At 34.8% G+C, this 22,660-nt stretch overlaps 1 protein-coding gene across 1 annotated transcript in view; it reads left to right on the top strand.

Annotated features, from left to right (window-relative positions):
- The window catches only part of Tenm3 (teneurin transmembrane protein 3), a 331,254-nt gene that overhangs the window by 260,532 nt on the left and 48,062 nt on the right, over nucleotides 1-22,660 (top strand). Inside the window, exons 12-17 of the mRNA XM_071610514.1 lie at nucleotides 1,648-1,864; nucleotides 2,870-2,989; nucleotides 3,524-3,785; nucleotides 8,728-8,995; nucleotides 10,299-10,442; nucleotides 16,094-16,343. Coding sequence (XP_071466615.1) covers nucleotides 1,648-1,864; nucleotides 2,870-2,989; nucleotides 3,524-3,785; nucleotides 8,728-8,995; nucleotides 10,299-10,442; nucleotides 16,094-16,343 — 1,261 coding nt within the window. The remainder of the gene's footprint in view (nucleotides 1-1,647; nucleotides 1,865-2,869; nucleotides 2,990-3,523; nucleotides 3,786-8,727; nucleotides 8,996-10,298; nucleotides 10,443-16,093; nucleotides 16,344-22,660) is intronic.

Genomic DNA, 22,660 nt, shown 5'->3' with positions numbered 1-22,660 from the left:
TTTAGACTGGCAGTTTAACTCAACTCAGCCTATTCTCTTTTGTCTCAATTTGCTGTCAAATAATGAAGGGGCAAGCTAATATTCTATTAATAAGAGTGGTCTAAAATAAGTGACTAATATTTTTAATAAATATTATTTTTTAAAAAAGACTTGCATAAATAAAACATAGAGGCCATCTAGATAGTTTCAACTGAGCCATCCATAATAGGGTCATGGCAAAGCCTAAACTCAAGTTTAAAGATTTTAAAACTATCTTGTCAGTGACCAAAGTCTATATAAAATAGTATTCTTATTAATTTATACAAAGCATATCAAAATTTATGTATTAAACTGTTCAGTAAGTAGTGGACTTAAAGATAATGTCATCACACTGTCATAACCTGACATCCCCATCCACTAATGGTGTCATAATATGTTTCAATTGAATGTAGTTATGCATCCCATTTAATGATTAGAATGCATTCTGAGAACTACATCACTAGGTGACACTCACTGTGCAAACATCACAGTGTCTAGACAAACCTAGATCATACACCAGTCATTCAACATATATGCCTCTTGATATCATCAAGAGTGACAATAAACACAGATGTATGAGGCAGCTGCCAGCATAACATGGCACATTGTCTTAAAGTAAACTTTTTCTTATGTAAGAAGAAGGAATACACTCTAAAATAATAACCGAAAGCACAGTATGGCATATACATAAACAAATAACACCATTCATTATCTTATCAAGTATTATGTACTCTACCTAACTGTATGAGCTTTGATTTGACTGGCAGCATAATAGGTTTGTTTATGCTGGCATCACCACAAACATGTGAGCAATGAATTGTACCATAGCAATTTTATGCCCACATCACTAGTCAACAGGAATTTGTCATTATTCAGTGCATTACTATACTTCTGTGGGCCATTGAATATAGTTTCCTTGTGATGTTCCTGGTGAAGGCACTAGCAAATTCTTTCTATCCTTATGTCATTTTTTCCTGGTAGATTTCTTATAATTTCCAATATTATGGCTAATTTACATTTACCACATCTTTAATTAATACCTGCATGTTTGGGGAAACACACTAGGAGCTCAAGTTTCTATTTAAAATTTGGGAAATGTCTTAATTTTCTCTGGAACACACTTTTCCTTCCTTTGGAGACCTATTTCCTTGAAAGATAGTTGACTAATACTCATTTTATATTGACTCGCATTTGCTTCTCTTCACAAACTGTAATTTTCTGACTCTTTTCCAAAATTTAGAATTTTACCCTATATATGTTCCTATCCATTTAACATATACTCTGTGTTAACTCGCATTAGTGCATTTTTCTCTTCAATAAAGAAAGCCTAAGTAATTATATTCACAATTGATCCATATTCTGTCATACTAACAGATTGTTCTAGTCAGTATTTTTTTTATTTCTTACTCAGAATAAACATTATGTGATTATTTTCAACTGTCTTCAATTCAAATATTCACTCTCTATGATAGCAAACAAGTATTGTTTTTCCATTTCATCTGGTTTCAAAAAGTATGCCTTATAGAAATGAGAAGTTACTAGCTATGAAAGAATCAATAAACCAAACTTATTCATCCTCATGGCATAAAAAAAGCGAATTCTCTCACTGGTTTGCTTTTTTCTCTGCAGATGGACTTATTGACTGTATGGATCCTGATTGCTGCTTACAGAGTTCCTGCCAAAATCAGCCCTACTGCCGTGGACTGCCTGATCCTCAGGATATCATTAGCCAAAGCTTACAGTCGCCATCTCAGCAAGCTGCCAAATCCTTCTATGATCGAATCAGTTTTCTTATTGGATCTGATAGCACACATGTTATACCTGGAGAAAGTCCTTTCAATAAGAGGTCAATGCATCTTTCCTTATATAGATTTGTATGGGTTTTCATCAACAGCTGTATACTTTATGTGAAATGCTGATGAGTGTGTATTTGAGGAAAATATGGGGTTTTTTAATACAGTTTTTCCTCTTCCAACAAATTCTTCACCAAACTTCGCATTTCAAGCATTTTTGACATAGTTCACATACTTTGTCAATTTCGATACCTGAGACATAACAGGACGTTCCATTAAGGAGTCAATAAATCTTCATTTAACTAGTTGATTTTTGTTAGCACAGTTGGAAACATTTCAAAAGAAGCAATGAAAGGACCCAAAAGGCAAAACACAAGTGTACTTTTTTTTTAGCTGAGTCCACTAAATAATATAAATTATGAATTAATGTAATGGAACTGCTAACGGCATGGCAGTAAGGTTGCATAAGCTGTTTGACTGGTACTTTGCAGAGCAGTAATGACCTGAAAATAAACCAGTAAGTGAAAGCAGGTGTCTCATGTCTCACTGAGCAAAAGAAGATGATTTACACTAGAACTCCTGGGTCTGCAGTAATTTAACAGCATTAATGCAGTGAGACCCAGCAGTTGATTAAAAGTTGTTACACAAATGTTCCTTATTGCCCCCTTAAATCTTGTACTTCTTAGTCCCTGCAGATTTACAGATTGCCTCAGAATTAATTGGAAAGTATACTTTTCTTCATGTAAGTCAGACTTATGAAATAGCACAGAGTTTATAATTTTAAAAATTCATCTCTAAATTATTGGTCTTGATAACTCTCCAAAAGGCAGATTGCAACAAATTAAAACCCAGGGTAAACACAAGGCATTTATAGAATGTAAATTACACTGAATTAAAAAGGGCATTGTGTTGGGAGTATTTCAGGTCTGGTTTTTGTGAATAACGCTTGATTGTGGATGATACTGTTATTTTATCCTTAGGTTGAATTATCTATAAATCATGATAATGTTAGCCCAAGAAGACAGATGTTCATTCCAATTCTTGTGCTCTTCCCACAGCCTTGCATCTGTCATCAGAGGCCAAGTCCTAACTGCTGATGGAACTCCACTTATTGGAGTAAATGTCTCATTTTTCCATTACCCAGAATATGGATATACTATTACCCGCCAGGATGGAATGTGAGTTAGTCTCATCACACTCTTTCTGTTCAAAGTCTTTTTTAAGTATAAGACTAGACATTCTTCCATCAACCATCATGTTTTATTGTCTTTTTTAATAGAAAGACAACAACTTTTAGATTCTAGAAACCTATGAGAGTATATGAGCAGAGATTTAAAGTCATGTACTCAGATGCTTTAAAAGTTGATTTCATTTTCTAAGGCATGATATAATATTGTGGTTTTGTCAGAGAATGTTCTTTGTCTTAGAAGATGCATGTTGAAATATTTAGGGGTAATATTTCATTGTGTCTATGACTTAAGTTGAGATGGTTCCAAAAAATAGATAGAAAGCAAATTTGGGGAAATGTCATAATACTGGTGACCAGATAAATGTGAATATGCATTGTATGATTATTTTTTAATATTTCTGTATATGTGACATTAGAAAAAAAAGTTGATTTTCTTTATAAACCATATTAATTTAAGGAGGTGAAGTGTTGGTTGTTATTCAGGATCCAGACAATTCACTGAGAATATATTGTTTTTTCTTAGGTTTGACTTGGTGGCAAATGGTGGGGCTTCTCTCACTTTGGTATTTGAACGATCTCCATTCCTCACTCAGTATCATACTGTGTGGATTCCCTGGAATGTCTTTTATGTGATGGATACTCTAGTCATGAAGAAAGAGGAGAATGACATTCCCAGCTGTGATCTGAGTGGGTTTGTGAGGCCAAATCCTATCATTGTGTCATCACCTTTATCCACCTTTTTCAGATCTTCTCCTGAAGACAGCCCCATTATTCCTGAAACACAGGTAAAATATTCTAGCAAGCAGTACTTTTACAGAAAAGATTTTTAGATCATGCGGTTGCCAAAAAATTTTGAAAAAGGGTTACAGGAGGACTCCAGTGCTATCGTAAATAATTCTGTAGAATGTGGTATTTGTGTGTATGCAAAGTACATATTGTTATAGTACGATACTCAGTTATGTTTTAAAAATCTATTCAAAATACTTTTTCTTCAAACTGTATCTGCATATATTTATTAGTTATAGCTAAATGGTAAAAGAGCTTATATTTAACCACTGAGTAATGTCTTTGCTCATTCATTCATTTGTTGAAAAAAAAATTGATGCCTCTATGTACCTGACAGCCTGGCTAACATTGTAACAAGTGCTATTGTGCATGGTAGTTACACTCAACCACTTACTGTTAATTATTTTAAGTAAAAAAGTGTTTTGGAAAAGATAAAGATGATTTTTGATAGAAAATATTCATTAGTTTTCTCAAGATACTATTTTCTAAAAAGCTTGGCATTGTGTCTTAAGTTAATAGCTTGTAGTTCATAAAGCCCTAACTTTCTAAAAAATAAACATTTTAATCTATTTCTCATTTCAATTTTTTTTTTTTTTTTTTTTTTTTTTTTTTTTGTGGTGCTAGGGATTGAACCCAGGGCCTTGTGCATGGGAGGCAAGCACTCTACCAACTGAGCTATATCCCTAGCCCCAGATCTTTTTTTTTTTAAGTATTTTTTTAGATGGACACAATATCCTTATTTATTTATTTATTCTTTATGTGATGCTGAGGATTGAACCCAGTGCTTCACACATGCTAGGCAAGTGTTCCACCACTGAGCCACAACCCAGCCCCTCTAATTTCAGATCTTAAAGGTAGGATGTCAGGTACAGTATATATGGGGTATTTAAAATACAACAGAACATAGAAGCTTTGTCACTTTCATTTTTCAAATATTTATTGACTATCTGTTTTGTACCAGGCATTGTTTTATAAGAACAAATCAGTAAGTGAATCTGAATCTGATGAAATACCTTTCTCAACAAGCTTACCAACTCACGAGCAGAGTGACCCTAAACAATACATATATCAGGCTGTTCTGAGATTATTTAAAGATATTTAAAGATAAAGTGCATGGAGGTGCAATTTTATGTAGTGTAGTCTAGGAGGATCTCTTTGAGAAGATGACTTTTCAGCAGGGCTTTTGAGAAAGTGAAGGGATGAACTGTGAAAACAGAAGGGTGGTCTAGGTGAAGAAGAGAGCAAGTTCAAAAGTGGTGAGGACTGGAGGCATAGCTCAAGGGCAGAGCATTTGCCTAGCATGTGTGAGGCCTTGGGCTCAATCCCTGCACTGAAAGGAAAAAGGAAAAGCAATGAAGAAGAGCATGCTTGGCTTGTTCAAGGAGTGGCAAAGAGACCAATATGAGTAAAGATAGTAGTACATAAATTACAGGTCTTTGGGAGCCATGGAAAAGATAAAAACTTTTATTTTGAGTAATTGGAAGCCATTGAAGGTTTTTAGGCTGACCTCCTTCTTAAAGAGATCTTTGTAGTTACTGTGCTGAGAATATTCTGTATTAGGCAAGGATTGAAGCTAGTCAACAGAAGAAATGATGGTGGCTTAGACAAAGACAGTTGGGTGGAAAGAAATAGAGGTGTAAGAATGAAGATGTAAATGTGGGAGTCATCGGCATATAAGTATACTTAAAGCGTGGGATGAGAGCCCCTCAGGAGGACTTACAGACAGAGATAACAAAAGATGAGTCAGGAAGGTCTAGGATACAAAAGGTCAAAAAGACTCACAGGTAGATGTCATGCCAAAGTGACACTTCAGTGGTCACAGCAGTCATGAAGACTTTGAGCTGAAGCTTTAGGAAGTTCATTGTGATCTTTTTCAGTTTAATGCTTCCTCTCCAGCTCTATCTTGCAGTAATTTTGAACTTATTAGTCCTGAAATAGACTAGACTTGGAGGCAGTGTCTGTTCATAAGTGGCAATTTCTCTAGCAAACCAGGGCATTGAAATGAGCTTTAAAGAGTCAACAAGTCCATGAATACATGGAGTCTTTTTCCATTCACTCATATAGTAGGCAAGCATTTAGTAAAAATCTAAGATTTTTACTCTACTAGGATTAAGAGAAGAGCAAAATGTGGATCATGCCATTGTAAGTGTGATGAATAAACAACTATGAAAGTTCAAAAGAGGTCAATTCCTGAGTAAACCAAAGAAAACATGATAAGGCAGAAAAGAGAGGGAAGCATATTCCAGATCAAAGAAAATGTGTGAGCAACAGAGTGGTGGTCCAAACAGGTACTGTTATATAAAAACTGGAGAACAATTTAAATGTAAGCTATGTAAGGAGAAAGAGGAAGGAGGTGGTACTGAGGCCAGATTATGTATGTTCCTAAAATACCTTCCAAGGGAGACCTTGAATTCCTTAAGCAACTTGAAACCAAAGAACCAAGGAAGTTTTTTCAGCATTTCACTAAAGCTAAGTCCAAGTTCATAACCCACTTGAATCAAATGTATGAAAGATGATATGTCATGAGTTATGTAATGTTTTGAACAACCAATAAAAAAAAAAAGGTAAGTCCAAGTGACAAAATTGATACAAAAGACCAAGAAGTCAAAGAACAGGCCAGTTAACTGTATTTCCACACGTGTCCAGGCCCCAGATGGAGAGGGCCTAACAATCACAAAGGTGATGGAAATAGAGAAGAGGCAATATATTAGACAGAGATTTGGAAAGTAGCGTTGGCAGAATGTAGTTTCTAACAGAATATTTAATGGGGTCAAGCAGGAATGGGGCTTACAGTTGATGCAGCTGGTAAAAGTAGACCTAATGGTTTATTTTCCTATTTTGGCAGGATTTGCTTTTCCTAGTAATGTAATATAACATGGTAAGATTAAATTACATAGGAGAAATGCATGCTTTAATGAACTAAATTATAGATATTTGTTCCATAGAAGTAGGTTAACCATGACAGAGACAATAATCAGTTATTAAAATTAGAACTAGCATATGATCTTTTGAAATAGAAAAGCAACTCCTAGCAGGTCACAGGAAATACATATTAATGTAAGACTCCCTACATATAGAAAGCCTATCAAATTTATAGGAAATTATTTTGAAAATAAGAGGAAATAAATTATACACTTCAGGGTTCAATCACATATTTCTAGGACAACTCAGGAGTCACAGAAATCTATTTTGCAACCTATCCCATTGGTATTTCACCCTGATCATGAGAAGTTCTCTTCAAATTATTCACCCTACATCCTATAGTCTATACAAGTGCTGTCAATCTTAAATCTCATGGTTTCCCTTGGTCTAATGGAGCTCTAAAAAGTTTCTGTATATTCATAAACTGTTGTTTAAGACAGTTCTCTGGCTGAATTCAGTCAGCATGTTTAGTAAGGAAAACCCCAGCTGTAATAAATTGTTGTATCTATTATAGCAATGCCTTCTAAATCTATTAGACTTCATCCCACCCTTCTTCATGCCAACACTGACTCACCGGCCAGAGTGGAAGTTTGTTTAGACTATTCATCTATGCTGTTTCCAACCATGAGATTGTTTATAGTGAAATTATGGCTGTTTGGTATCCAGTAGTTTTACATAAATTATTAAAATTTGGAGGTGGCAAATGTGTGTACATCATTCCTAACTGTTCTACACAAGAAGTGTCAGGAAGGGAGGGAGGATAATACTGAACATTGAAATCACTATTCTGAATTTTTTTTCTAACCTGTTAAGGCAGTCTTTTTCTGAATAATGAGTCTTGATGGAGCAATATGAGGAAATCTTTGAGAATGCTATTAAATTTTTAGTTGAGAAAGTGTTGGCTTCCTGGCACAGGTTCCTGAACATTAGATAGCCTTGCACTTTGCAGTATATATAATAAGTCTACCACCTTGTGCTATACCTTATATGTAGTAAGCCTATGAAGAACCATTATTCTTGACCAAACTAGGAGAAGCATTGGAAGAGAGAATCTGCACCCTTTAGAAAAATTTTATTTGCTACATAAAATATATTAAATACTGTTTTAGCATAATATATTTTGCATATGTCATATGTCACAAGTTTGTGGGCATTCATTGAGCTAGTCACACTGATGAATAAATGGGTTTAAGAATTTAAGAAAAAATGATTTTTAAGAATTTACAAATGAGATAATTCTTAAGCAGCTATCATTAACATTTTATAGTCCAGCTTCAAATTAAAAAATGTATATTAAGTATCTTATGTGTGCACTCAAGAACATTATTTACTCTCTAAGAAAAATTATACCCAGCTTTTTAAAACATTAGCTTATTTACCATGATATCAAAAATCAGTGGTAAGCTGTAGCTCAGTATTTGAGTATGAGAATGTGGTATTGTTACCATACCTCTCAACATGGATGTGGGATTTACTACCATTTAATCCAGATGAGTTGGTCTTTTTTGTTGTCACTCTTTTCTTTAGGCAGTGACCTACACATTGGCTGATGAGGCTACAGGGACAGACAGGTTTAATCCCTAAATGAGCCAGCTGGTGAAGGCTAGATCTTTGGCCCAGGCCATATCCCTGTTCTGAGCTAACTATCTTACAAATGTCGGCTTTAATTCTCCAGGGTGACTGGGGTGAAAGATGGGTTAGTGAGAATCTGCTGGGACTGCCACACTAACAAGTCATTGCATGTCAGCCTGAGGGAGCAGTCACAGTGTTCCTGTATGAAGGGTAGAACCCGAGGTATGATTAACTCAGAATAAATGACAGGAGGCTTTTAGGAGGAGAAAATTAGGCAGGCAGTAGAGTTATTTTTAATTATTGAATAAGATAACAGCTCAAATGTGTATTTATGAATAGCAACTCTTCAGCATCTTATTTTAGTTGCTCTACTAGTTCTTTTAAATCTATTTTCTCTAGTACACATACATGAGCACAGTTAGCAGCTTCTGCTTTGTTCAAATGCAGGTGCTTCATGAAGAAACCACAATTCCAGGAACAGATTTGAAACTTTCCTACTTGAGTTCCAGAGCTGCAGGGTATAAGTCAGTTCTCAAGATCACCATGACCCAGTCCATTATACCATTTAATTTAATGAAGGTGCATCTAATGGTAGCTGTAGTTGGAAGACTCTTCCAAAAATGGTTTCCTGCCTCACCAAACTTGGCCTATACTTTTATATGGGATAAAACAGACGCTTATAATCAGAAGGTCTACGGTCTATCTGAAGCTGTCGGTAAGTTCCATATAAATCTTCTCTGCTTTGAAAAAATTATCTCAAAGTTAGAACTGTCATAAAATTAATTGCAACCTGTGGAAAGTTGATGAATAACCAAATAAGTTGGGAGTAAGGTCATCCTAGAGAAGTTATCAATAGGTTTATTCTTACTAAAGGAAAAGGAATGTACTCCATTTGATGAGAAGGAAAAAAGTGTCAGTTTTTCTGGCTGAAATTATCGCATAGAAGATTAGTCTGAGTGAGATTTCAGGTTATCGTATCCTTTTTTCTTATTTATTTTCTTATTGTGTCTCTTCCTGTTTTATTTTCTTCCTTTATTTGTAACTTTACCTCCCTACCTTTCACCCTCCTTTTTATGTTTTCAATGTATGATGTTATTTTTCATGCATCAGTTCATAATGGTATTTAACAGATTATCAAACAAAATTTGTGTCTAAGATTATTTCAGTCTTTAGACTAGAAGGACCAGTCAGTTCTGTGGAAAGACACTCTTAAAATACCAAGCCACTTATTTCATTGAAGGACTCCACAATGCAATCAAAATTTGACATGTCGAGATATAGCTTCAAGCTCAACTCAGATCATCAGAAACCAAAGGATAACATCATTTTTTTCCTGTTAGTTTTTATCTGAAAATAAAATAGACATTCTCTTCTGAAATTAATGTGTAATTTGGATTTGAATTAGTTCAAATCAGATAGTTGTCACTTCTCCCTTCACTTTCTTCTGAATTTTAACATCCATGTTTTACTGCGAACTCTGAAAAGTTTTTCACTTGTGAATTATTCATATTAATTCACTGCTGGGTTTATTGTTTATTTCTGATATATGTAAATATAATATCATCTCTCTATCTTGTTCTATTCTTTTGAACCTCACTGTCTTAAGTATTTTTCATAATTAAATATTCTTGGAAACCAAACAGCTGTAATTATTCAGATAGAAATGTTATTTTTAGTTGTTATCATCGAATCAACATTTGGGACTAACTTATCTGACCTAATTACTTAACCACTTTCCCAATCTGGACTTCATTTTGTGCTGTGAACCCCATGTGAGAGAGTAGTGTGAGGGAGAAAACTCATTTTCTATTAAATCAGTATAAAATAACATTTGGAGATTTTTTTAAAAATCTTTCATATGGTCAAATCTTCTTATATAAAAAATAAACTGCTCATAAATAAGTGGAAATATAGTCTCAGAACACAATTGTGAAAAGGGCATTTTTTTCAAAATAATAAAATAAATTACATTTCTGCCTGCAGTTGAGAAGATGAACTGTGATTTGTTTTGATTCCAGTGTCAGTTGGATATGAATATGAGTCGTGTTTGGACCTGACTCTGTGGGAAAAGAGGACTGCCATTTTGCAAGGCTATGAATTAGATGCTTCCAACATGGGCGGCTGGACATTAGATAAGCATCATGTGCTGGATGTTCAGAATGGTAAGATTTTGCTCACAGGTAGTTAATACTAAAGAGTTTTTTTTTTTTAACAGACTAAAAGCCTAAAGTGGAAACTGTAATATTCTTTTATTGAACTTTAAAATGTTTATGTATTCATCACCACAGTAATTTTCCCATTAGAATGTAAATGACTGACTTTGGTACTGTAATGAAAGGTCTCTATGTGGGAGTCTTCACCACAAATTTTTCTACAGTGCCTAATTCACATCAGTCAGTAAGTGTGAGCCACAGTATTTTAGAAAGATTTACTAAAAATGAAGGCAGGATAATTTTTTTAAAGTAAAGATAAAATTAGAATCCACTTGATTTTACCAGAATATTTCTAATGAATTTTTAATTCTTGGTTAATTAATCTACTCTGAGTATCCAGTTTGCTTATTTATTTTTTTTCCAGCTCTACTTAGACTGTATTTTTAAAAAAAGAATTCTCCTCCTCAAGGAGGGCCACATGTACTATTACTTGACTTTGTGACTATTAGGGAAAATAAATGAATAATCAGAGAAAAAATTAAGAATCAAAAATATCATTTGTAGCAGAGCCGATAATATAATAGGCTCTGAAGAAATGTGATTCCGACATCACAAACCAAAAGAGATACTTCACTAGCAAAATATGACCAGCTTCCTTCCTCTCATGATAAATATTGTTTATATTAAACAGATTCTGTTGGCTTTAGTGTGTTTCTCACATTTTCCCCACATATTTGTCTGCATGTCAGATAATTTAAAGGTGCTTTGCTAGAAAATCAAACCTTAGGGTAACCTGCTTTAATCTCCAATCCTAAATGATATCAGCTAGTAACTCTCTACTCTCCTTTCACAAATAGCTGGAGGAGGAAATTTCACAGTGTTGGCTAAGAAGTCTACATTTTAACTTTGCAGAGGTTTTTGAAAGATTCAGAATGTTAAGTGGGATATATCATACAAGTACATGTTTACGATAAATGGTCATTAGATTTTTGTTGCTTGGATGTTCATTCCTTTTACAAATGTTGTATTAGAGAGGATGCATTTTAATTTCCCAAGTATATTTAAATTAAAGTAGTGTCCAGGCTGGTATTTGAAAATGATGCTGCCTTACCTCTAAGATATAGCAATGCTGATATTCGTCACATTCCATCATCATTTCTAACCCTCTGCCCCTTCCCTCCCCCTCCCACCCCTTTGCCCTATCTAGAATTTGTCTATTCCTCCTTTGCTCCCCCTCCCTACCCAACGATGAGTCAGCCTTCTTATATCAGAGAAAACATTTGGCATTTGTTTTGGGGGGATTGCCTAACTTCACTTAGCATTATCTTCTCCAACGCCATCCATTTACCTGCAAATGCCATGATTTTATTCTCTTTTATTGCTGAGTAATATTCCATTGTGTATATATGCCACATTTTGTTATCCATTCATCTACTGAAGTACATCTTGAAGATATGAATTGGTGTGAATATACTTGATATACAACCAGAGATATGAAAAAATATGCTCTATATGTGTAATATGAATTGTAATGCATTCTGCTGTCATAAATTTTAAAAATCAATCAATAAAAAAATTTTTAAAAAGAGAGAGAGCAATACTGAACAAACCAGTAGCAAGAAAAAAACAAACGAGAAACACCCTTCATACCTTTTCTGTTTTATAGCAGTGTTAAGCCATACTTATTTTCCAGTTGTGTCCTGGACATCAGGATGTGGTCAGTTCCCACCCCAGAAGGTTGGGAGCAGAGCTCATGATTATTGCAATGTGCAGCACACACATTGGAAAAGTGATACTCCCAATCAAGGAGGGTGCTCCTTATGTTATCTCAGAGCTTCTCTTGAATTATCAGTGTTGTCTGAAGCAGTGGTAGTTTCAATCTGTTATGTTAGTAACATAAGGCCTAATCGTGGTCTTTCAAAATGCAAGGCCATGTACCAACCATGCTAGTAGCTGCTCTTGATTAAATTATTTAAAATCTTATTTCACACAGTTGTACTTATTTCCATATTCCTTTAAAAGTCACAAATAAAACTGGGGGTAACCTCTCTCAGTACATGTTAGTTATTATGAGAATATAAGATAAAATTCATAACCAATTAGCAACAGGATTTTACCCATGAAATTATAAACCAGTAGAGGGACAATAAGCAAGGACTCCAGAAAAATCCAAACCTATGTAATTCGCCACTGTTGGGATACTTGACACTTGACATTGTATTCAGGTGGATTCAGAAATGTCTAGATATTCTATGTATGCTTGTATAATGTAAATATATATATATTTATAATGTAATAATGTAAATATATATATACACACGCACATATAGAAACACATCTTAAATCAATCAGAATAATATATTAAAATATCAGGTCAGATGTACAAACTTCACCAAATTCTTTTTTTTTTAATTTTTTATTGTTGGTTGTTCAAAACATTACATAGTTCTTGACATATCATATTTCACACTTTGATTCAAGTGGGTTATGAACTCCCATTTTTACCCCATATACAGATTGCAGAATCATATCAGTTACACATCCATTGATTTACATGTTGCCATACTAGTGTCTGTTGTATTCTGCTGCCTTTCCTATCCTCTACTATCCCCCCTCCCCTCCCCTCCCCTCCCCTCCCCTCTTCTCTCTCTACCCCCTCTACTGTCATTCATTTCTCCCCCTTGTATTATTTTTCCCTTTCCCCTCACTTCCTCTTGTATGTAATTTTGTATAACCCTGAGGGTCTCCTTCCATTTCCGTGCAATTTCCCTTCTCTCTCCCTTTCCCTCCCACCTCTCATCCCTGTTGAATGTTAATCTTCTTCTCATGCTCTTCGTCCCTGCTCTGTTCCCAGTTACTCTCCTTATATCAAAGAAGACATTTGGCATTTGTTTTTTAGGGATTGGCTAGCTTCACTTAGCATAATCTGCTCTAATGCCATCCATTTCCCTGCAAATTCTATGATTTTGTCATTTTATAATGCAGAGTCATACTCCATTGTGTATAAATGCCACATTTTTTTTATCCATTCATCTATTGAAGGACATCTAGGTTGGTTCCACAGTCTTGCTATTGTGAATTGTGCTGCTATGAACATCGATGTAGCAGTGTCCCTGTAGCATGCTCTTTTTAGGTCTTTAGGGAATAGACCGAGACAAACTTCACCAAATTCTATATAAAGTGTTATAAAGTAAATGTTATTTTAAAATGTTAGGTAATGTAAGTCACAGGGTAAACTGATTGTGATTTCGAATTACATCCAAGAACAGTTTGACAAGTAGTGGGTTTCCATAGTGACATGTGTCTAATTTAATAAACAAAGTGATTTATAATCATGACAAGGTGGGTGAGCTATAGAAATATATTGTGGAAGAAGAGAAGGTAAAAATGTGGACACTGACAGGTGTTTGTGCAGACACCCTGAAACATGGAAATAAGTATTCTAATGTTCATCTTTCTATTCTGTCATAATAGAGGAGAATCATGAAGGGCCAATCGTTCAAAGTAATGACTGAATAAATCAGGTGCACAGAGCAGTAGGCTGACTTGTAGGATTCTTCTGATGAAAATTACAGAACTGGCTCTTATAGGAAATTATCCTTCCATAATTGTCAAATAACATAATCACAGAAAGAAGAATCTTAGGTATCATTAATATATTCTTTGAATATTCAAGGCAAAATGCATTTCATCTCTTGTATGTTCCAGCCTTATTTAAATTATTTTTTCTTAAATTTGAATAAACCTGTTTTATCTTTCCTGATTTCTTTATGTAAATTTGCTATGATTATTACATCACCCAAATAGCAAAGCATTAAAAAAGTAATCACAGACTACACCTAAAATGTGCTGAGCTATAAGGGGAACATAATTATTCTGATCACTTCTTCACTTTAAAATTATCCCAAAGTGGAGGAAAAAACACTTCCTCAAGTTTTCTGTTTGTGCTTTGACAGGATTCTTCTTCTAACAGTATATCTGCTAAGAAGTATAGTCATTAGCTCTGAGAACAGCTTTGAAACATGGAACATCCAATAAACATAATATATGCAGCTCTAAAGTCAAAGCAGCAGGTGGTTTATACAGATAATAACACATTGAGAAGTATCTTAAAAAATGCATGAAGGGGTTGGGGTTGTGGCTCAATGGCAGAGTGCTTGCCTACCATGTGTGAGGCGCTGGATTCTATTCTCAGCACCACATATAAATGAATAAAGCAAAAGTCCATCGACAACTTAAAAAAAGTTTTTTAAATAAAATATGCATGGAACAGTAGCAGCTGACCATCCAGTCTATATCAGACCAAAATAGAGTCATTGATCTATATACACTAGTGGTAAAATGAATAAAGTTAGAATCTCAACTCAAATCTAGTTCCTAACTATGAAAATATTTAATATTCCTTTGGACTTTTTCTCAGATTTTCATTGAAGACCAAAGGAACAGGCTGGTGTTTTGTCTTTGTGAAATGGTTGGCACTTTCATGCCTTGAAGCAGAATTCACTTTACTGTTTTATTTATTTATTTGTTTACTTATTTATTACTGTGCTGGGGGATTAACCCAGGGCTTCATGTATGCTAGTCAAGCACTTTACCACTGACTAATATCCCCAGGCCTTTTTTAAATTTTTGTTTTGGGACATGGTCTTGCTAAATTGCCCAGGCTGCCCTAGAATTTAAGATCTTCTTGCCTCAGCCTCCTGAGTAGCTGGGATTACAGGTGTGCCCCCTCTGCACCCAGCTACAGTTCAATTTGGGTAATAAATTGGACTTCTGGAATCGTTTTATTATGTTTGACATTTGGAGTTTCATGTATGTACATTCTTGTGTAGATAAGAATGTAAGTAAAATATTCTTTGACAGTACAGTAGAATTTTATTAGGCTCCTATTGTCTGGGGGCGTAATTCAATGGTAGAGTGCATGAATAGTATATGCAAAGGCCCGGGTTTAAACCCAGTACCAAAAAAATAAATAAAATCCTCTGTGATAATTAACAATGGTGGGGGGGCTTTATAAATATTCTCTAACTTTTTTTCCATAAAATATTTTAACTTTTTCAAAACCTAATAATAAATTCATAAGAAAGACATTTATATTCCTGGGACACATTTTTATTAATCAGGTTGATATGTAATATTTTCAACATTGATTAACAATTAGGCAAACTTGTTATTCCCTAGAGAACATTATGTAGAACACGGTTCTCAAACTTGGTTGCACATTAAGATCACCTGGAGAGTTTTTTAAAATTTCAATGCTGAAGCTGCACCAGACCAATTAAATCAGAATCTCCTGGGGTGTAAACCAGGCATCAGTATTTTTTACAGTTCCCCAGGCAGTTCCAGTGTGTAGCCAAGATTGAGAATTTCTGATGCTAAGAATTTGAGTTTTTAATTTTTCACATTAATCCTTTGTTCCTTTTAAAACCAGACATTTTTTAAGTTCATAGCACACAGCACTTTTAAAAATATATTCTAATATATCCTTTATTGTGTAATATTTTACATTATGTAATTAGTGTTCTTTCCAATAGAACTTCAAATAAAAGTTCCCAGTCTAAATCTAGAAGGCAATGAATTGTAGTAAGATCTATAACAAACATGTTTACTTTTTATCTTTATTGTTTTTATCATGAAAAAATGCATTTTCTGTCTTCCAGGTATACTGTACAAGGGAAATGGGGAAAATCAGTTTATCTCCCAGCAGCCTCCAGTTGTCAGCAGCATCATGGGCAATGGTCGGAGGCGCAGCATCTCATGCCCAAGTTGCAATGGTCAAGCCGATGGCAATAAGCTATTGGCCCCAGTGGCGCTAGCATGTGGAATTGATGGCAGTCTCTATGTAGGTGATTTCAACTATGTTCGGCGAATATTCCCTTCTGGAAATGTAACAAGCGTTTTAGAACTAAGGTATGTCTTTCCTTAATTTTGGATGTCAATTAAATCCAAACATGCATTTTAAAAAAGACATGAATGTGATATACTAATTTAGTTGTTTAAACATACCTTCCCAGTGTTTAAAACTCTCATACAAAGAAATCATTCTTGGTTAAAGCTAAAAGGACAGTACTTATGTATTCGACTGTAAATGTACAAGAGAATATAGAGTTACATACTATATAAAATATCTCACTGATTTCAGTGAATTTTCTGTGCAATAAAAGGGTAGAACTATGATTTTTGAAATCTGTTTTTCTTTAGAATAGGCCTGTGGTATTCCTCTTTTACTTTACAATAAAATTATTGAAATTAAAGCATAAAATATTTTCCTATGATATCAGGACAAGATAGTAAATGACCTAAGCCAACAGCTTTTTACTAGGTTATTGGATCTTCACGATGGGTCAATTCATTAGCCATAATGCCAGTAATGCAAGTAGCATGTTGTTGTCTTGTTTTGTTTAATTATCGGAATCAACCTATTCTGTCAGTTATTTTATAAGGCTCAACCTGCAAAAGTCATTTCCAGTGTTATTTCTGCTTAAATTGAGAATTTTCATGCAACTAATTAAAATCTCAGTATTTATCTCATTATATTTTAGAAGGCTTTTCTAACTGTGCTTTTTTTTCTTTACCTTTTTTATCTGCTTCCACCAAGAAATAAAGATTTTAGACATAGGTAAGCATCTTAAAGGTTGTTGCATATTTTCAAATGCCCATTTTACATTTCAATGTGACCCTCTGAAATTGTTTTCTAATAACATATCATCATGAGAGAGGAAACGCCGTATCACTGAACATCTAAGAATTAAAACTGCTTAGGTGAATTCTTATTATATATTACAAATGTATCATGTGACATAATTCCAGGAATATTTTCAAGTTGGTTCATAAAATAATTTTGTTACCAAAAATGCTATGATAAATATCTCTGCTTAACAACAACAAGGAATTTCAATTACTGACTTACATAATCAAAGGCATACTGAACAAAATAAAATTTGAGGCACAGTAGGAAAGTTTAAGGAGGCCTATATAGTTTGACCAAAATCCAGGGTAGGTAATGTTTTATTGGGCCCAAATCTTATTCAATTTGAGAGACTCTAAGAAAAGTAATCTAGAAATATTTAACTTTGGCATATTTTTTAAAAGCATGTGATCATGTGACTATATTGCCAGGGCCCCTCAATGGGCTTAGAAGAGATCCATACCAGTGCATGTAGGTCCTGAAGCTAAATAAGATTTAACTGCTTTTGAAGATTTATCTCTGCAGTTTCTATTCTCCTAATTGGAAGAGTTACTAGATTTAAGAAATGGGGATTTTTTTGCTACTATTATGAGGAAAAATACATTCTTCGAAAGGAAAGGAAAAAGCAATGTTTTAAAGTAAAGCTAGCAAAAAGCAAGACAAGTCAGACTTGCTAGATCTAGGTTGGCCATTACAATATCTAATGCTATGATAATCAGATTTAAAAATTAGTGATATTTTATGTTAGGTACTTTAGATGTATAAGTCAACATAATCCCATTTAACTATTGTGTAGAGATTGACAAGTAACAAATAAAAACCAAAGTCTGACTGAAAGATGTATAGCTTTTGCATATCAGCATGACCAGGCATGGTCCCATGACCTTTTCCCAAGATCCCCTATTGATCTTGTACTTTCAGCTAATGGCTCCGTCACATGCTAAGATTAACTCTAAATCTCCTCAGAATACTGAGCATGCAAAGCTCTGCTGTTAGAAACCACAATAGAATATCAAAATTTTTCTGGCCTTGCATTCTTGGTAGCTGTGGAGAAAAGAGGAAAGACAGACAGGTATGCACACCAACTCAGTGTGAAAATGCCGCAGGCAATACAGAAAAAAATATCAAAGGAACTACCTTTTAACAAGCTGGCCTATTGCATGCCAGGCACTGTGCCAGGTGTTTTATATATGTTGTTGCAGATCTCACAACAATCCTTCAGGGTTACAGATGAGGTAATGGAGGCTCCAGCACATTAGGTAACTTCCCCAAGATGTGCGCTAAGAAATGGGGAGCAAAGATTTGAATTACTCTAAATTATGTTCTCTCCACTGCACCATACCTCCTGTGTTTATGTTTCCCAATGGCTAGGTTTCTATGGGGTGATTTCCTGGGGATGTGAAAAGATAGACTTATTTTTCAATCATTTACAAGTTACTTAGAGCTATAATCTCTTTCTCTGGAAAAAAAATTCTCTGAGGTTAGCGCAGCATTATTACTCATAACACTTTATGATATAAACTTATTATGTACTAACTCATGGAGTTCGGCAGTGATACTCATTATAATCCCTCTCTCATGATCCATCACTTTTCTCCTCTGTAAATCATCCTAAATAAATTTGGCCATCTGCATTTCCTTTATATGCCATGCATGCAAAGTACTCTGAGTTTTATATTGACATCCATCTGTATTTAACTCAATCAGTGTTAACTGATTGCTTACCATGTGCCAGGCACTATGACAAATAGCAATAGTTTCAGAGTTCTCAGAAACTCACAGTCTAATAGGGGAAATGGTATATATGAGACAGACAAAATAATATTATCAGTATTATTGTTTGATAATCATAAAATTGGCTTTTACCATGGGGGAGGAGAGTGATGACTGGGAGATGTGAGTATGGTAAGGAAGTTTCCTGGAAAGGTTGATATTTGAGCCAAGTCTAAAAATGAAGTCTAGTTAAATGGAACAGTAAGAAGGAAGGACAACCGTAGGGTTGGGGGTAGAACAAATAAAGTTGCTGGGTCTAGGATGAGATGAGCAAGATATTCTGAGAGTAATCAGTTCCATCTGAAAGGAACAGGGGATTCATGTTGGCAATGATGAGAGATACAGATAGAAAGGCAGGTGTAGTTCAGATGGCTCAGGGCTTTGAGTGCTCTAAGGAGTTGCTTTCCTGTGCTACAGGATAATAGACAGTGGGAAACTATTTTAGGGTCTTGATCACGTGGCCTTTTAGGAAGATTAATCTAGTGTCACTATTCAGGAGAACATGAAGATCAATTAGAAACCTGATGCACATGAGATTCTAGGTACCTAAAATAGAAAACCAGCAATGAAGGAAATCAACCAATAAAATAAAGGAAGTCAGAGAATGGGGAGGCTGTACCATATGGATGATTAGAAAGAAGATGGTGAAGAAAATGGGCAAGGTTTTTGAGCCCAAATTATCAAATAAATGATGATGTCACTGACAAATATAGAGATTCAATTTGCTTAATTAATCTAAATTGATGTAACAAAATCAACATATTTCAGCTCACTGAAGCATCTTCATTTAGCTTCATATAGTTTAAAAATTTGAAATTACTTTCAGCTATCTTTCCCTATTTGCCTGCCTATGATCATCTGCTTTCAACTGGTTAGTAAGATCCTGCCTCTTGCTTTATATCCTCACTTCCCTTGGTAGCATAATAGTTGTGAGAGGATTAGGAACAAGTGATAGGAAGAAAGAAAAACTGAAAAACATGTCTAAATCTATAAAAATGAATGGTATTGTCAGTTGTTAATGATTAAATAAAATAGAAGAATGCATGCTTCTGATCCTCTTACATGTGTGATGTAAGCAGTGTCATTAATTTGACTAATGAAAGAAATAATAAAAATATTGAATAAAAATGAAGACATATACTCTTATTATTTTAATAATTCAGAGTATGCTGTTATGCCAAATTAATAAGTACTGCCAGGGTATTATATAAAATAAAAGTCCTTAGCTACACTTTAATGAATAGACAAAAGTACTACTCAGTCAACATTAGATTTTTCACCTAAATGAAATCCTTTAGAATGCTTTAAAAATGTGTTTCTCTGCCAGGTTCTGTGGTATACACCTGCAATCCCAAATATCTGGGAGGCTAAGCAGGAGAATCACAAATTCAAGGCCAGCCTAGGCAAAGTAGCCAGACCCTGTCCCAAAATTAAAAAATAAAGAAAAGGCTTGGGGATGTTGCTCAGTAGTAGAGCACCCCTGGATTCAATCCCCAGTGTCAAAAAATAATAATAAGTGTTCCTCTTTGATATTCTAAACATTTTCACATCTTTATGCTTACAGTATTATTGTGACAAACCCCTAAATTTTATATCATGCTTATACCAATTCCATAAAATTCCAAAATAAAAACCTTAAATTACTTAACTAATATCAGCCAAGGGGCATTTAAACTAGTAGGACTAAAAATCAACTTTGTGAATTTTATATTACCAATTAAAGGATCAAAGAAATGTCAATCAAGAGCCTATGAATTTGAATCAATTATTTGAGTTTAGACACAAAATTGTCAAAACTTGATTCAAAACTCCTTGTTGACACTATTTAAAAATCAAGCAACCATGGAAGTTCCATATCCCAAATCCCTGTTTGCAATAAGCTAAACAGTCTTTTGGTTACCATAAATAGGCAGTTTTGCTTTTATACATAAATATAATTTGTTATGCATCTTCAGATGCTTTATGTGCTAAGGGCTATGGCACCATTTCCAGCTGAAAAGATAAAAGTGCTAATAACGTCTATTCTATGGCTTGTTCTTTGCGAATATTTCTCCAGTCTAAGTCGACTGAATTATGACAAAATAAATGAGCATATCCAGCCTGCACTTGCCACTGGATCTGTGTCTAATTGAATAAAACTGCAGAGAAGATGGCTTGATAATTGTGGTGGTCTAGGCAATTCAGGATGAGTTAAGAATCAAGGTGCAATATAGGAAAGCTTCTTAACTTGATCTGTTTCTTTGGTTTTGCTGCTATTAGTCAAAAACGTAATGTTATTTTAAACTCTTCTGAAGTGGCAATATCTCAATCAATCATACAAGAATGTTCTGTGCTCCTACTGCTGAACAAAGATTTCCCAAAACCATGCATTTTGTAGATCCCTGCACTCCATTGTAACCCGCATCCTCATACCAGATGTATTAGTCCTCAAAAAACTCACTACTCATTTGTACCAACACACTAGCCTCTTTAGTGCTCTTTAGGATATTGGAAAGCAAGCACCAGCTCACCCTGTCAGGAAACTCACTATGCTTAAACTCAGATGACCTTGAATCCCAGTCCTATTGCATATATGATTCAGAGATCTTCTGTCACCAATTTCCAAATGCACCACTTTTTTTCTTTTAATACTGCGGTACTGATCCTTCTTCTCACTTAGGAGAGGCCAGTGTCTAAGAAGCAACTCTAAGTTGCCATATAGGGGATTTATCCAGTTCTCATTTCCTACCATTCTGTGGGGAACATTTCCAGAGGCCAATTCTCATCTTTGGGTCCATATGCTTCTCCACATTTGTTCTTCTGGACAACAAAATTGTGCGCAAAATTGGAATTTTCATTTGGCAGACGTTTTTAAAACCATGGATATATGTTGCTTGATTCAGAACTATGTCTTTATGGAAGTGAATGTGTCAAGACAGGAAACAAGCAGATGTTTCCTGGATGTGCCAGATGTTCTCTTATCATGACCCCATAAAATAAAACCAGTACTAAGAAAACAGCTTATGATTGAATGTCCAGTGGTTTTGCACCAGAAATACCCTACCCTGGTTTGTCACCCAAGCAGCCACCTCAAAAATCTGGTTTGTTGGTTCTCAAAATGAAGGATATCATGGAAAAAGTATCATGATTTATTTACCTTTATCATTATTACTCTTGAAACAACTTAAGATGGATTGTGTGTGTGTGTGTGTGTGTGTGTGTGTGTGTGTGTGTGTGTGTGTGGTTGCTAGGGATTAAACCCAAGGCCTTGCATATGCCAGGCAAGTGTCTCATCACTGAGCAGGACTCCTAGCCTTTGTATTTTTTATCTTGAGACAGGGTCTTGCTAGGTTGCCCAGACTAGCTGATCCTCCTGCCTCACCTCCCAAGTAGCTGGGATTGCAGGTGTGTACCACTGTGCTCCAGCTACAGTGGATATTTTAAGATTAGCTTGCTTTATTTGAGGATATTATAAAAGCAGAAATAAGGAAACAAATTTGAACCTATCCAAGTTCAGATAATTTTTTTTCTTTTTTAAATTTTTTTTTATAAAGCAAGCCATCCTTTAGTTGACAATAATTATGGCATTCACATATTTTGTAGTTATGAGGCAATAGACTCATAACTCATGTAAGAGAAGACAGGACAAAAGCAAATACTAAGAATAGCTAATTCTTACTGAGTATATATAATGGGCTAGATTCTCTTTTAAGGATTTTACATGTATTTCTTGAGATCCTCTCAACATCCTATGAAATATCTATTCTTACCATCACCATCACAGATA

Source organism: Marmota flaviventris, chromosome 3, assembly GCF_047511675.1.
Source record: "Marmota flaviventris isolate mMarFla1 chromosome 3, mMarFla1.hap1, whole genome shotgun sequence".
Taxonomy (NCBI): Eukaryota; Metazoa; Chordata; class Mammalia; order Rodentia; family Sciuridae; genus Marmota; species Marmota flaviventris.
The sequence above is the reverse complement of the archived record's forward strand: the minus strand, read 5'-3'. Positions and strand labels throughout refer to the sequence as shown.